The 13,671-nt window shown below is 49.4% G+C and overlaps 3 protein-coding genes across 3 annotated transcripts; 2 read left to right on the forward strand and 1 right to left on the reverse strand.

Moving 5' to 3' along the window:
• Positions 1-617: 617 nt before the first annotated feature.
• FPRO_02806 (uncharacterized protein) lies at positions 618-4,342 on the reverse strand (the record flags this gene model as incomplete). The annotated part of the gene is made up of 5 exons (XM_031227053.1): positions 618-2,376; positions 2,424-2,492; positions 2,539-2,610; positions 2,659-3,949; positions 4,009-4,342. The coding sequence occupies 5 exons, from the start codon at positions 4,340-4,342 to the stop codon at positions 618-620; spliced, it is 3,525 nt and encodes a 1,174-aa protein (XP_031077527.1).
• Positions 4,343-7,615: 3,273 nt separating this feature from the next.
• FPRO_02805 (uncharacterized protein) lies at positions 7,616-8,221 on the forward strand (the record flags this gene model as incomplete). Its single annotated transcript, XM_031227054.1, has 1 exon — positions 7,616-8,221. One exon carries the CDS (start codon positions 7,616-7,618, stop codon positions 8,219-8,221), a length of 606 nt encoding a protein of 201 aa, XP_031077528.1.
• Positions 8,222-9,985: 1,764 nt separating this feature from the next.
• On the forward strand, positions 9,986-13,234 carry FPRO_02804 (uncharacterized protein; the record flags this gene model as incomplete). The annotated part of the gene is made up of 3 exons (XM_031227055.1): positions 9,986-10,513; positions 10,562-11,184; positions 11,251-13,234. The coding sequence occupies 3 exons, from the start codon at positions 9,986-9,988 to the stop codon at positions 13,232-13,234; spliced, it is 3,135 nt and encodes a 1,044-aa protein (XP_031077529.1).
• Between the last annotated feature and the right edge of the window lie 437 nt (positions 13,235-13,671).

The raw sequence follows: 13,671 nt of genomic DNA on the forward strand, positions 1-13,671 counted from the left end.
CCTTTTCCAATCTCAACTTTAGGGTAGCATTACTGGAAGCGTTTCTACAAGACTCTTTAAGCACCTACCAAGTACCAGATAAGTGCATGGTCACCCCAGTAATTCCTATCTAGTAGGTAACTTACCTGCGAGGGTTGAATATCGTAACTCCCGCCTTACCCTTGTTGAAGAAAGTTTCTTTGACAGGCCCACTTTTATTTGGTGAGTGACAAGCTTCCCCGCAGGACCTTCAAACGTCCCTTGGCAGTCTACCTGGGCAACAAGAGCAGACGACATTTTGGATGCTCCAGATAGTCACTAGATTATGAGATCAAGGTGAGTTTCATCGACTTCTTCTGTCAGGTTTGCGCTTCATCTTTTGCGTGGGACTCCTTTGCCCTCGTTATTTCTCTTCAGTATGTGTTTCTCACAGAACTAAGCCCAGTACTTTCGGAAAGACCAAAGATGCTTGCATACCTTAACAACCACATTCTCGACCATCAATTCAAGCGTAAAAGCATTCTATTCATACAGCGGTCAAGTCACCGTTTAATTGCCACCTCATTACAGAGTACTCCTATCTTATGCATTCATTACCGTTCCGAACCACAAAGCTACGCCCAAACGCCACCTATGCTTTACAATGAGCCCCCTTTCTTGAACAGACTGTCATCAGTCTCTGCCTCATCGTCGGACTCATACACTACCTCCTTGCCCTTCCCCTTATAATCCCACATGCCAGCTTTCGCCTCTTTAAGGCTTCTTCGGCTGACGGGTCGCTTAGACGCAATCTTGCGTTGGCTGTTGTCGATATGGTACTTTCTCAAGCGGTCTCGTCCAGCCACCTCAATCATCGGCTCCATATTGGCCTCATCTCCCGAGTTACGCCGCGTTGTAGGGACCGTCGAAGAGTTTTTCAAATCCCGCATCTCCTTGATCACATCCGCAAAGCTTTCCTCCAACGTCTTCATTCTAGCCAACACCAGCCTTCCCATTCTGTCGCGGTCGCCGGAGTCGTTACCACCGCCTGTCCGTAACCGATGATCCTTCATGAAAGTTGCAAGTTGTGTCTGGAAGCTGCCAGGCATCGCACCAATATGGTCTCCCACTACTTGGTCAGACATCGCACTCAGATCAACGGAAGACAACCTTCTAATGTCCTTGGGACGATTTCGTGGCTCAATGCTGAGAAGGGCTGATCGACTAACAGCACCAGCCTCGGTCATACCTCGTGGTGGCATCACTGGTCGAGGTTTCGTGTTGGCGACGTACATAGAGCGGCGAGGTGAACTACGTCTTGGTGTCTTTTCACCAGTGTTTATTCGTCCACTCGTTCGTGGACGTGACTGGCCAGGTAGAGGTGGCGATATCGACGACGCCCTCTGCATTTGCTTGACATCCTGAGGGTTGAAGAGTATCGTATTTGTAGAAAGTGTTCGGTTGTGTGCTCCTCGTTTGGGTCGCGGTGTCTGAGAAACATTCTTGCCAGAGGAGCTCCTCTTTCCAGAAGAACTCACAGAGGATGCCAGCTTTCCGAAGTTATTGGCGTTGGGTGCAAAGTAGCTTTCCGCTTCCCCGTGGATTCCACGGCTTATAGCAACTTGTCTCTGCCCAGCGTTCGTAACATGATCATCCTCATCCTCATCATTTGTCACCAGTTCGTCATCGCCATCGCCATCAGCATCAGTCTGGTCTTTGTATTCGGATAAATCCGCATTCAGACGAGTTCTGGAGAAATGGGACGGCCGGAGTGGGTTTCCCACGTTAGACATCCTATCAGCAGGATCACTCGCTGTCGATCTGACGTCCGAAACACGCCTAAGATTAGTTGTACGAGCAAGACCGACGCTGGATCTTCGTTGCCAAGGAGGCATAGTACCATCAGGCGTTTGCCAATTCCCTGGAGACGCATCGTTATCGTCGTGTTGATCCATCCAGTTACGAATCGCAGTCTGCGTCTTCCGCCTCTCTTGCCGTCTTTGTGTCCTCAATGTTAGGGGATCAGGTAAGCGCCGAAACACCTCCTCGAGAGCCCGGTCTTTTTGAAAGCCAGCCACAGATTCCTCGCGAACCCTAATGCTTGGACTAAAAATGGCTGCTCTGCTTACAGGATCCATGAAAGAGATGTGCCGACTTCGTTCCCGAACTGGGTGTTCCACCAAGTCAGTTGCCTCGTACATAGACGGGGCAAGCCAGTATCTCTCGTATAGGTAGATGCAGAAAAGCACGGGAAAGTGCGTCACCTTGATGACAGTTCTGTTCAACCACACGAAAGTTCTCAACGGCATGCAATACCGTAGAGGCATGAGAAGCCACGCGAAAATGTTGCTAGGGGCAATATACGAGAACAGTGCGTCATTCTTCACCATAGAAATGGTGTTGATAGCGAACAAATACCTTGACCACGATTAGACCAGACCCATTATGCGGACAGGGGCACTTACTGGTGCTCTTCATTGGCATTGGACGCAATAGCCATGAACGAATTCGTGAGAACGGTGATAAGAATTGTCCTGAACTGTTTAGCAAAGAAAGAGTACACGTGCCATCAGAACTTACACAACAAGGAAATGACAAATACTCAGGAAGAGAACCAATAAGGCCCGTCCTAACCAATTGTACGCATCCCATCTGCACGCCATTAACCTCAGTTCGTTTCATATTTGCAAGTATACTTACACTTCCCATGCTGCAGGAGTGAATCCCATCAGGATCTGAAAGATCTTATAGGCAACATCACTCGCACCGAACGAGTTCTTTGTCAAAGAGAAAAACACGAAGAACCCGCTGCAGAGTACCAAGATCAATGTGAAAACGGCCACCAAGTCCACAGCCATAAGACGAAATGCAATAAGAAGCTGCGAGAAGTATTGGTAGTGATCCAAGATGCTGAAAATACGCGGGAGGAGCAGAATCGCATTGGCCGCGAGTATATCATAGGCATTGTCGTAGATGTGGTGAGAGTCGGCCAGGAAAACGCCATACGCTCGCATGCAGTAGTATACAATGAGCAATAGAAGTATTCCGAGGTCAAAAACATTCCACACGTTCAAGATGTACAGGGCGAACCCCTGCTCGTTGAATCCAACGAGCTCGTCAAGCATGAAGCCAGCACTCCAGAACCAAAAGATCAGTTCCAGACCTGTGATTTGAACTGAACGTTCAGCAAGAACAGCAAGAAACAGTCCAATCAGAACAGCGAGAGATATTGTCGAAAGGAAAGATCTGTATCGAGGAACCCGAAGACGGGAGAGTTTGAGGAGAGACGCTTGTCGAGGATCGTAGAGCGACGCCGTACGACGCCCAGGTGGGGTGAAATGCGTTTCTTTCTGAGCAATTGCACCAAGCAGGGGAGTTCTATCGGTCGCTTTTCCAATATATCCATTCGAGTTGAGGCCTGCGTTTGGTGGAGGTTCCCGATGTAAGCTATCGGCAGACGAGTGGAAAGTAATCGCACCGCTCCAGATTGCTTCAAGTTGTTGGACGACAAGGGGATGGGCAAGCAAGTGCTTGGCTGAGGCTCGAATGGCGACCTCGAGAGTTGACGTTCGGGATGCTATTAGAGGCAACTTATTGGCCGTCGGTGATTTTCGAGGAGACGTAGGTGCTTGAGATCCGGGGAGACCTTGAAGTGGGTAAAAATCATAGGCAAGGGCATCGATCAACTCGCGGACATTGTACTCTTTGAGTAGCTTGAGAGTCAGCAATTCGCAAACCTTGGCACGAGTGCTACTAATTCCTGCATTGCCTGGGTAGCGTTCACCCTCTTTGGTGAATTGGAGACAGTTGATCATGAGAGCATACAGAGTTGCACGGCTGAAATGCTGGGCACGAATCTGTTGCTGCATAGGCTTTACGAGGAATTGAGAAACCTGGGGTGATCGAAGTTGATCCCATGACAGAGTTGTTTCAGTGCGTGTCGATACGATAATTCGGATGGCGTGTGTTATGCTGTATACTGGCAAGGAATCTATAATTGGGATTAATGCCAAAACTTGATATTTTGTAATTCCAATATCTTGGGCGTACCTAAATGAGATGCCGAGAACAGGGGAAGAACAGGAAGGCCGCCGCGTCGTCCGTCTTCGCCAGGCCTGTCTTCCTCGTCCCCTTCGTCCCCATCATCATCATCCTCATCTCCATCATTATTCGTACGGTGGTCATTACTCCGAAACCGGCTCAATCCCTCATCATGAGTATCATCACCGTCGTCGTCGTCGGCTTCTGTGAAATCGGCCGTTGCGTGTCGTTCAAGAGTATAACGTCGCCGAGCAGGACCAGGAGAAGGAGAGAAGCTTGTGTTTCGGCGACGATCGATTCGACGGGGACCAGCCCTGGGGCGTCGTAGTAGGGAGGAGAACATCTGTTGGTGTTTTTGATCTTTGGGGTGCAAGCTTTCCGCTTTGCTTGGGGTTGTCTCAACGCGCCATGGAGGGGGAGTAGCGCGAAGTTCAGAGCTTGATGTTTATCGAACGAATGTAGTGAGAGTAGAACTCAGCAAAGAGCGTGGGGGAGACTAGATATGATTTAATCCAACAACAGAGCCCGTTGCCGGAGTCGGATTTTGCAATCTTGGTAGGAAAAAGAGGGTGTAGGAGCGAGATGTTCCCTACCGTACAGCTGGGGTCCAACGACAACCTTCAAGGCTCGGGGCGCTGTCGCTACTGAACCTTGGGAGGCAGACAACGCTAAAGCAGGCGAGAATCACGTACCTATTCGCTTACTCCGCTGCTAATAGATACATGAGAGAAGGCCCCTGGACAGGCTAGATTTTAGCGTCACCAGCATCGTGAGGGTGTAACGCCAGTGGACAAGGTTCTACTTGGAGGGATGTCTAGGGTCCACCGAACGGTTGACTTACATGCACTATGAGAGGATGAAAAGCAAGGAAATTTAATGGCTTGTGGGACTTGAAGACCATGTGAGAGTTGGGGCTTTCGTGGTGGCCGAAAGACTTTTGCAAAGGAGAGGCTTCTTCTAAGGGGAGATGTTGGATATTGGAAGTATGAAGCAAAAGTGTGGTCAAATTTGTTGCCCTTCAAGTGAAAGAGGTTGTAAGAGGATCACTGTCGTTGTGCAATATGTTATTAGATGATCCGACAAACATACAAACAATGGAACGGGAGACTAACGTGATTGGATGTGGATCATCAAATTAGCCACGACCCTGTTAGACTAACAATTCCTGCATCTGCAGGACAGTCAGTCCTGTTCTGGCTCGCAGTTTGACGGACCAGAGTACAGGGTGGGTGAGGAATTCGAGATGTTGATTGGGATGATGAATGCGAAGACGGGCACCAGCCGATAACAGCTGGAGGCTGGCTAACATTTAATATGCTATGCTATTTACTCCTGGGTTTCTTTCTATAACAGCTTTGACCGTGAAGGCGAGTTCCATTCCTTGTCTTGTTGTCAATGTAGTCGCAATAAGCAACATCCTTGCTTGACTCCTTGTTTTTTTTTTTTTGCTGATCCACAATCATTCGCAAGTGAGCAGCCCTGAAGAGGAGAACCGACCAGACGTCTCACCTGTGCCGTGGTCCACTCCCTCTGCAACAGAAAATCAAGACCGATCCCATGATCAGCAACTAGACATTCGATTTTGAACCGCTCGGTCATGAACCAGTATGTACTGTGACAATGTTTGTATCTTATCTGCACTGAATTTGTGTGTCTGACAAGCACAAGGTCAAACCAACGGCATTTCCCAGATTGCACTTGCAAATATGCCTCAGCTTTTGAAGCATTGGCATCTCGATGAGACTACAGATCTAGTTAGATCGCTCCGGACTATGATAATCGCGAGCACAGACGATCCCGGGTGAAGGGTAGACCACCCAATTACCCTCTCGCGATAGCTTCGTTTCGCTATCGCGATCTCACTACCCGAGCACCAAGCCAAAGTTCCTCGACATGTGCCGCAGATCTCGTCTGAATGTCCCCATGTTCATGCTTGCTGCCGGGTCAGCAACTTCTTTGCAACACGGATGCTATCCCGCTCCATTTGACCTGCAGAACCACCCCCAGCTTCATGCTTGAGCGTTATGTATGTATGTATGCGTGAGCTCATCGTTCCAACAGGCAATCACTGCTCAACATGAGCTTCATGGTGATCTTGATAGGCCAGCCTGCGCGCTGTGAGCAGACGTAATGCAGATTGTGACATGGTAGGCTGGTATGGATGCGGCCACAAGTGAATGTAGTGCAGATCCCCCCACGTCCAATGCTTCACCGCCGCACCGGATGGGTGCGGGGATGATTTTCGTACGAGAAATTGGCTCCTTTATATCCTCACCTGATCGATCATATCTTCCCCATTCGGTTATGGGTGTTTCGATCACATTGGCAATGCAGTCTGGAACATGGTCTCGTATGCAAGCCACACCGCTGCTGTAAACAATGAATGCATTCCACCAAACGACTGAGGTTGGTTTCCCGGAGATTTTGTGTTACTAGGATTTGATAACCAAGCACCTACGACGAAATAAGCTTCTCAGTAAAGAAACCGGCAGGAAAGTAATTTTCAGCTGTTATATCCACAATGATATACACTTGAATGTTTAAAGCAAACTTTCAGTTGAGCCGCAACGGCTTTGAATGACTCTGCTGAGAACGGAGGCTGTGTGTGATTGTCTTAGCAGGTTTTGCTCTGTAGATAAACGGGATGTTGGATGTGGTGTTACAAGATGACAGAATACCCCCCTTGGGACAAAACGACATACGTAGGACCGTTAACAATAGGTAAATTACCGTCTCCAGACAGTAGGTAGCACAACGAGAGCTGAGAGACTCAGCCACCAACGAGGTTCCCATAGCACATTTCCCTCGCACTCGTATCTGTCCTGTTCTCAAGGACCCATGCACAGGACTGAACCAGCACAATGCTTGTTATGCTCTGTGATCAATGAAAGAATAATAACTGCCTTATGAGGCGATTTAATAAACACTTATCCCTTCGTCACAACTGTTGGACGCCCGCACAGGAAAGTGGTATTGTTGATCGTTTCGCTTTGTGACTCTTTCTCTAGGGAACGATTCGATTATGCTATCCGTTTTATCACCAATTTCGATCGATCATAGACAGGGGAAAAGGCCGCCTATGGCTCCTTTTGGAGCTTAGAGACATCATGTCGATAGAAACGTCCACCACTACTATCCTAGATATACCATATCCCTCCTCTTGCAGACCGAAGAAATTTGATAAGCAACTAAACTGATAAAACATGACTCAACTGCATTGGTATGATGGTTAAAATCTGGGGTTAGATGGATTGTTCTAACTTGAGACATCGGCAGGGACCAACTGCAAAGGTGATCCAGGATAAATAGCAATACTTGAGACATTACGCAACCAGTACCTATAAAACAACTTGTTGATGTTTTCGGGACCTACCAGGTATTCACGCTTTCGTGACAATAGAACCGATAATGTTCGTTGGTTCATGTTATTGGACATTGCTATATTATAAATGATGTTCCCCCCTTTCTTATGTCTGTTAAGATTTTGCCCTTTGTCCATGTCTCCCCTCAGAGATATTGAGGTCAATCATGTTCACCATCTTGCCTCCCAGTTATGACAAATAACTTGCAGCCTCGGCCAACCCACCTTCAAAAATACGCGCATTAGAGGGGGAAAATGAGCACTGCTGCCCCAACCTTCGAAGGACTAGCAAAGTCCACTTCTTACAAGCCACCTGCAACAGCGGATCTTAGACCAGCTTACAAACATAATATATCTGAAAAAGGCCGCACTATTGAAGACGATCACCCAGCTGAAGAAGAACCATTGGAGTGCTTGGTCTATTATCTCTTGTCACATTCCATCTTTCGGCTGGCTCGAAAGCCACTGATCAGCTACCTTCGAGACCAAGCCACCATCAAGCCTATTCGCCAAAGTCCGTCGCTTGAGATCATCACCGACCTACCTTCAATGCTCTTCGGTAGCCTTCCGTTGTTAATATCGATATGGGCATTGACCAGCTACTGTTGGATCCCTTTATGCGGACTGATGATATGGGAACGTACGGGCTCTGATATCGTATATAAATGCCTGTCATGGATCCTGAAAGGGTTTGGGATTGTGATGAATTTTATGGGAAGAACATATGAGGCCATCACTACGATGAAAACTTCTACATTCATATCAAACGGAGCTCGACGGGGTTTACAGTGGGTAGACGGCCAGATGGATGACGATGGACCGCTCGGGAGTCTTTTATATCCCCATTATGAGGCCTCCTAGCACAGCAATGTTTAGAATACGATAAAGGAAATGGTACATTATGCCTGTTAGATAAAGAGTATATCGTCGATATAATGATAGGACGAAGAATATGTGCCTACAGAGCTTGCCACCGAATAGCTTCGGACACGAAGACAGCCATATTGATCCCGAATAAGCAATTCACTGGATACGCTGAAGATCGATAGCATCTCGAGGTTGGCCTGTCTGTGATGGTAAGAGGCGTTTGGCACAGCAATGTTTGGAAAGCTTGGGTCTTGACGCAACATGATAAGTGGATGAAATCCGAAGACAAGCTCCAGAATGGCCGCGACTATGCCTCGATCCATTCCTGGTAACAGAGCGGCCTGTCCCTAGCGAACGAGATCGGTTAAAGTTAAAAGAACCACGAACTTTGATCATGACAGATGAGGAACGATGATCTAATCTACTAGGACCAATGGAGATTGTTTGGCTGCTGAAATGATCAGGGTCTCGAAGATAGATGCAAGGAACCCGGAAGCGTGCATGCGAATAAGCCACAGCCGACGCCTCTGATGACTGTTTTCCATTGTACGGACCTGCATGAACGGGCATTGACCACTGACGGGACTTTATTGTTTGGATGCGACCACAACGTTGACCATGAATGTCACGTCACGTTTGCAACTGGAGTCATATTCGCCCTTGACAAGCATTTAAGAGGTGTTCACTGTTGTTCCCTTGACAACAAAAGAATGATCTGGCAGGTAAACACATAGTTGACGCACAATAACTAAGTGTTCCAGATGGTTAGAGGCAGTTCAAAGACACGCGAATCGTCGAAGACGACGTCCATTGTGTTGCAAGCGCGTAGTTACTCGTCTCCTTTGAGACTAAAGAACGGGCCAATTCATGCTTCCGTGGCGGTCACCTAGCCAGCCCCGGTCTTTGGCACTCCACTTGGCTTCCCCCGGACCGCCGTCACCTCTGCCGCCCAGTGAGAAGAGACCATGAGAAACGCTTCGATGCCGGCCTTGGAGCGGATCGTCAACAAAGGTCAAGGGCTGTTGGACGCTGGAACGGTCCATGACATTGGCGAATGGATAAAATGAGCGGGTCTAGGAGAAGGGCTGTCACTGGTTGGTGATTCCTTGTCAATGCACCCGCCTTCAGTTCAGGGCACCTCTCAACTCTCAGGGCAGCCTGCACTACTGCGCTACTGCATACTGTAGCTGCCAGGGTCCAGATTATGGGCGGGCTACCCCTGGCCGGCTTCAACTTCTTACCAGGAGAAGGTGAATATCTAAATCAGACAACCTGACCCGAACCAAATCCAACCTTGTTGAAACTCCACCGCCAGCCTCGCACGATTGTTGAGACGCTCTTTTTTGTGTCTACCGTAACTGCTTTTCCCGCTACTCCATCGCCACTCCTCCGTCCCTTGGCCCTCTAAATAATTAGCTTATCCTTAGAGTTTGGGTAGGATTCCAACTCGGAAATCGACATCGCCCCAGGAGCTCCGTTTCAGCCTCTGGGACCACCCCTCGATGAGCCAACTTAACCGTACTTGAGGCGTCTTCTTCGACAGGCTGGTCCTTTCCTCGACCTCTGAACCTGATTTTCGACCTGTTGTTGTCGTCCATCTTTCTCTCGATATACACAAACCATAGCCAACACGCGACGAGTCGCCTTATCCCATCTGTTATCATAGGGGATTCCTGCCTGCCCGCTGGTGCTAGATTGTGTCTTTCGTTCCAGTCCCAGAGACTCTTGCACAGTTCTCCACCAAACTGACGGGCCGGTATGGACGCCCAGGTTAGAGAGAGCCTGCATGAGCCTCTCCCTTTGGCTGCGCCAACCGATCGAGGATCCATGATGGCACGAGACCCAGCTCCCGAGACCCCCAAGATGGCTCACGATTCTTTGGTAACGGTTCGCCTCTCCGAACCGGATCCTATAGTCCTTGATTCTCCCATTACCACTTCGACAATCAATACAAACCAGACAACTCCTACCAAGGATCCGGTTGATGACCGCCCTGATACTCCCATATCTCGCAAGTCTAGCCTTTTGGTAGTTGACAAGGACGATAAGGACGAAAGGGACGATAGCCTGGATGACGAATCGAAAACCTTGATTAAGGAAGACGTGGTCGATACAGAGGCTTTGCGTTCTTCTTCAGCGACCATGCCACCGCCGATTTTGACAACGCGGTCACTACAAGACGAATTGGCCGATGACGGCAATATATCAGACGACCAGGACGAAGTGAACTGGGCACAACTTGAGCAAAAGGAAGACGAACAGACTAAGGATGAAGAAACAGATAACGTGAGTTGAGGCACTTCAAATGCCAAATCCTGCAGCTAATTCGTGTAGTCAACTGCATTGTTGTTGGCCCGACTTGAACAGGAAAATGCAAAGCTGGCTACGAACCCAAAGAGCGTCAAAGTCCAAGGCGTTGACCGTGCGACTGCTGAACGTAGTGCAGTCAGCAGACCTCGACCGCCTTCAATGGCACAGCTTCGCCAGATGGTTCAGGGACCTACGCCCGCTGCCCTACGATATTCGATGCTACCACCACCTCCCATGACCGATCTCGAATTCTACGCCGCTCTCGTTAAAGACTACAAACAAACAGCTGCCCGACTTCCGACTCTTCTCTCAAATAAGATTCGTAAAGGCATCCCGCCACCGTTGCGTGGGGTGGTTTGGCAGAGCATGTCTGGAGCACGGGATGCTATATTGGAAGAACAGTTTGATCGCTTTTGTGGCGAGTCTAGTCCATACGAAGTTATAATTGGCAAAGATCTGGGCCGAAGCTTCCCAGGCGTAGACATGTTCCGAGACCCAGAGGGTGATGGACAGCGTATGCTTGGCCGCGTCCTCAAGTGCTTCAGTCTCTACGACACCAAGATTGGCTATTGTCAAGGGCTGGCCTTTCTGGTCGGCCCATTGCTGATGCACATGCCCGACAAACAGGCATTCTGTGTTTTGGTTCGGTAAGCCGCAGCTAATCTCCCTCCCTCACCTTGGCCACAGTGACATTGACTGACAAACAATCTCAGCCTCATGGAGCAATACGACTTAAGGGCGTGTTTCCTCCCTGATCTGTCGGGTCTCCACGTACGCATCTACCAATTCAAGGAGCTACTACGCCAAAGCCTCCCAGTCTTGTCGAATCACCTTGACGAGCTACAGGTTGACCCTGCTTATGTTTCGCAATGGTTTCTCAGCTTTTTTGCCGTGACCTGTCCCTTGCCGATGTTGTTTCGCACTTACGATGTGATCTTTGCAGAGGGCGCTTCAGAGACATTGATGAGAGTCGCGCTATCCTTAATGCGGAAGAACGAGGCGCGACTATTGGCTTGCACGGAAATGGAGGATGTGATGCAGCTTCTTTTATCTCGGGGCCTTTGGGATTGCTACCATTACAACGCCGATGAATTTGTTCAGGACTTTGTCGGGTTGACAGGTGCTGTTACCGCCGAAAACATGCAGCAGCTCGAGCAAAGTTACCGCGAGTCCAAGGCGGCCATCACCAACCCTGTCAGAGGTTCTGAGATAAGTACTGCAGCTAGCCGCTTCCTCGGCCGGATATGGGCTACCTCTACCAACAACAAATCTTCCAGCCTTAGTCCAGGAAACACTGCACCTGCAAGACCTACGAGCATGCTGCGACGAAGCGCATCCAAGCAAAGTCTTGCATCGACATTGAACTCGATGGAGGCTAGCTCAGCTAGCGTCACAAGTTCTTCATCAACAGACGTAACCTCAATGTCGAGAGATTCTTCCAATACTGAGGATGGCCGGGAATCTACACCAGTCGGCAATAAGACAACAACAGCCCATAAAAACACAGACGAACGAAACTTACATAGTCAGATCGAAGATCTCCTTACCGCTCTTAGTGAGCTCCAGCGCAACCATGCTTTATTATCGAACCAGCTGCAACGGGAACGCGAAGAGCGACAAGAAGACCGTAAGGCCGTACAGTCACTTTTGAATGGATTGAGACAAAAGGCAGACTCTGCCGCGTCAAGACCCAGTAGCCCACAGCCATCGGTCTTATCCGATAAAGAGGACATCTCAGAGGCGGACAGAGCTGAAAAGTCGGAGATGGAGGGAGACGAGTCTAAGACACCGAGTCCTGAGGAAAAGGCCCCAGCGAGCGACGACGAGGCTCAGAAAGGAGCGCCATCCACCACCGAGGACCTAGAAAATCTGCTCAATATTGTCGAACAGCGGTTCCAAGTGGAGGATGACAAACGACGTTCATCTATGCTGATATCGAAGGTGCAGCTGCGGGATGAGCTGAACCACGCAAAGGATCAGCTTGCTGCTGCACTGTCGCAGTCACAAGAGTACAGTCGCCAGATCTTGGATCTCAACCAGGAGATGGCCAGTGTGAAAGAGCAACTAAGGGAAAGTCATGCACACGTCAGGACGCTCCATCAGGATAAGCAGAGACTCGAGAAGCAAATGCATGGGCTTAAATCTCGGGTCTCGTCAGCCAGCTCAGCCCACGAGGTAACCAGAGAGCACGATGTGGACCGCGGTAGCAAGACTGGAGGTGGCCTTCGAGAGTTTAAGCTCAACCGCAGTAAGACTACACCGCACCCACCGCAACAACAGGCCCAGGATCATGAGCCAATGCCGGCCACGACGAGCAAGTTCAACAAGCGGATATCGTCCCTGCACCAGAACCACGAAGCCAGCGTACCAATGGTGACCACGACCGGGCCTGCGCCATCTCAGAGTGAGCACGAGGCTTTACTAGCCGAGTTAGTCCAAGCCAAAACCGCCGAAGCAGTGGCGAAGCAAGAAGCCGAAGAGGCTCGGCAAAAGCTGGAGTCTATACGCAAGTCTCACGGATTGAGCCGCTCCGTATCAGCGCATGCTCCTTCTGCATCACAGTCTGGACCCGGTGGAGTGTTCAGTCTTCTTACCGGCCACGGGGCAGCTGCCACAAATGACGTCGCGATGAAGCCGGCATCGACCAATGCTGGATCTCCAGGATCTGGAGGCAGTTTCTGGGGTTGGCGAAGGTAGAGAGCTAAGATTGTGGCTTCGATCTCAACGAACGTCGAACCGTGTTCACGAGCCAATCACGCGACATGTCTTGAAGTGAAAGTTGTCGATTCTTTGTACATATTTTGGGAAGCATGAGATTCGTGCAGTCGAGCGCATATGTTGGGATGTTAAGGCGAGAAGCTGGGAACTCTGAGTATCGGGCATGGGCCACATGTGCCCTTTTAACGGTTGTTTTCCTTGTTTTCACATGTGTCACAAAGGCACCATCATTGTCGTCATAAGGGCGTTTGTCTAGGTACTTAGCACGGGAGTTGGAGTCTAAAGATGACTTCTGTCGGGGTTTCTCAGAATGCCGCACGATTGCGGATTGATAGATACTATATAAGTCTATGTAATTAAAAAGACCTTTTTATTCATGAGATTTTGCTCAACGATAAGGTACCTCCAATAATCTT

This window comes from Fusarium proliferatum, assembly GCF_900067095.1.
Source record: "Fusarium proliferatum ET1 genome assembly, contig: FPRO_scaffold002, whole genome shotgun sequence".
Classification (NCBI taxonomy): Eukaryota; Fungi; Ascomycota; class Sordariomycetes; order Hypocreales; family Nectriaceae; genus Fusarium; species Fusarium proliferatum.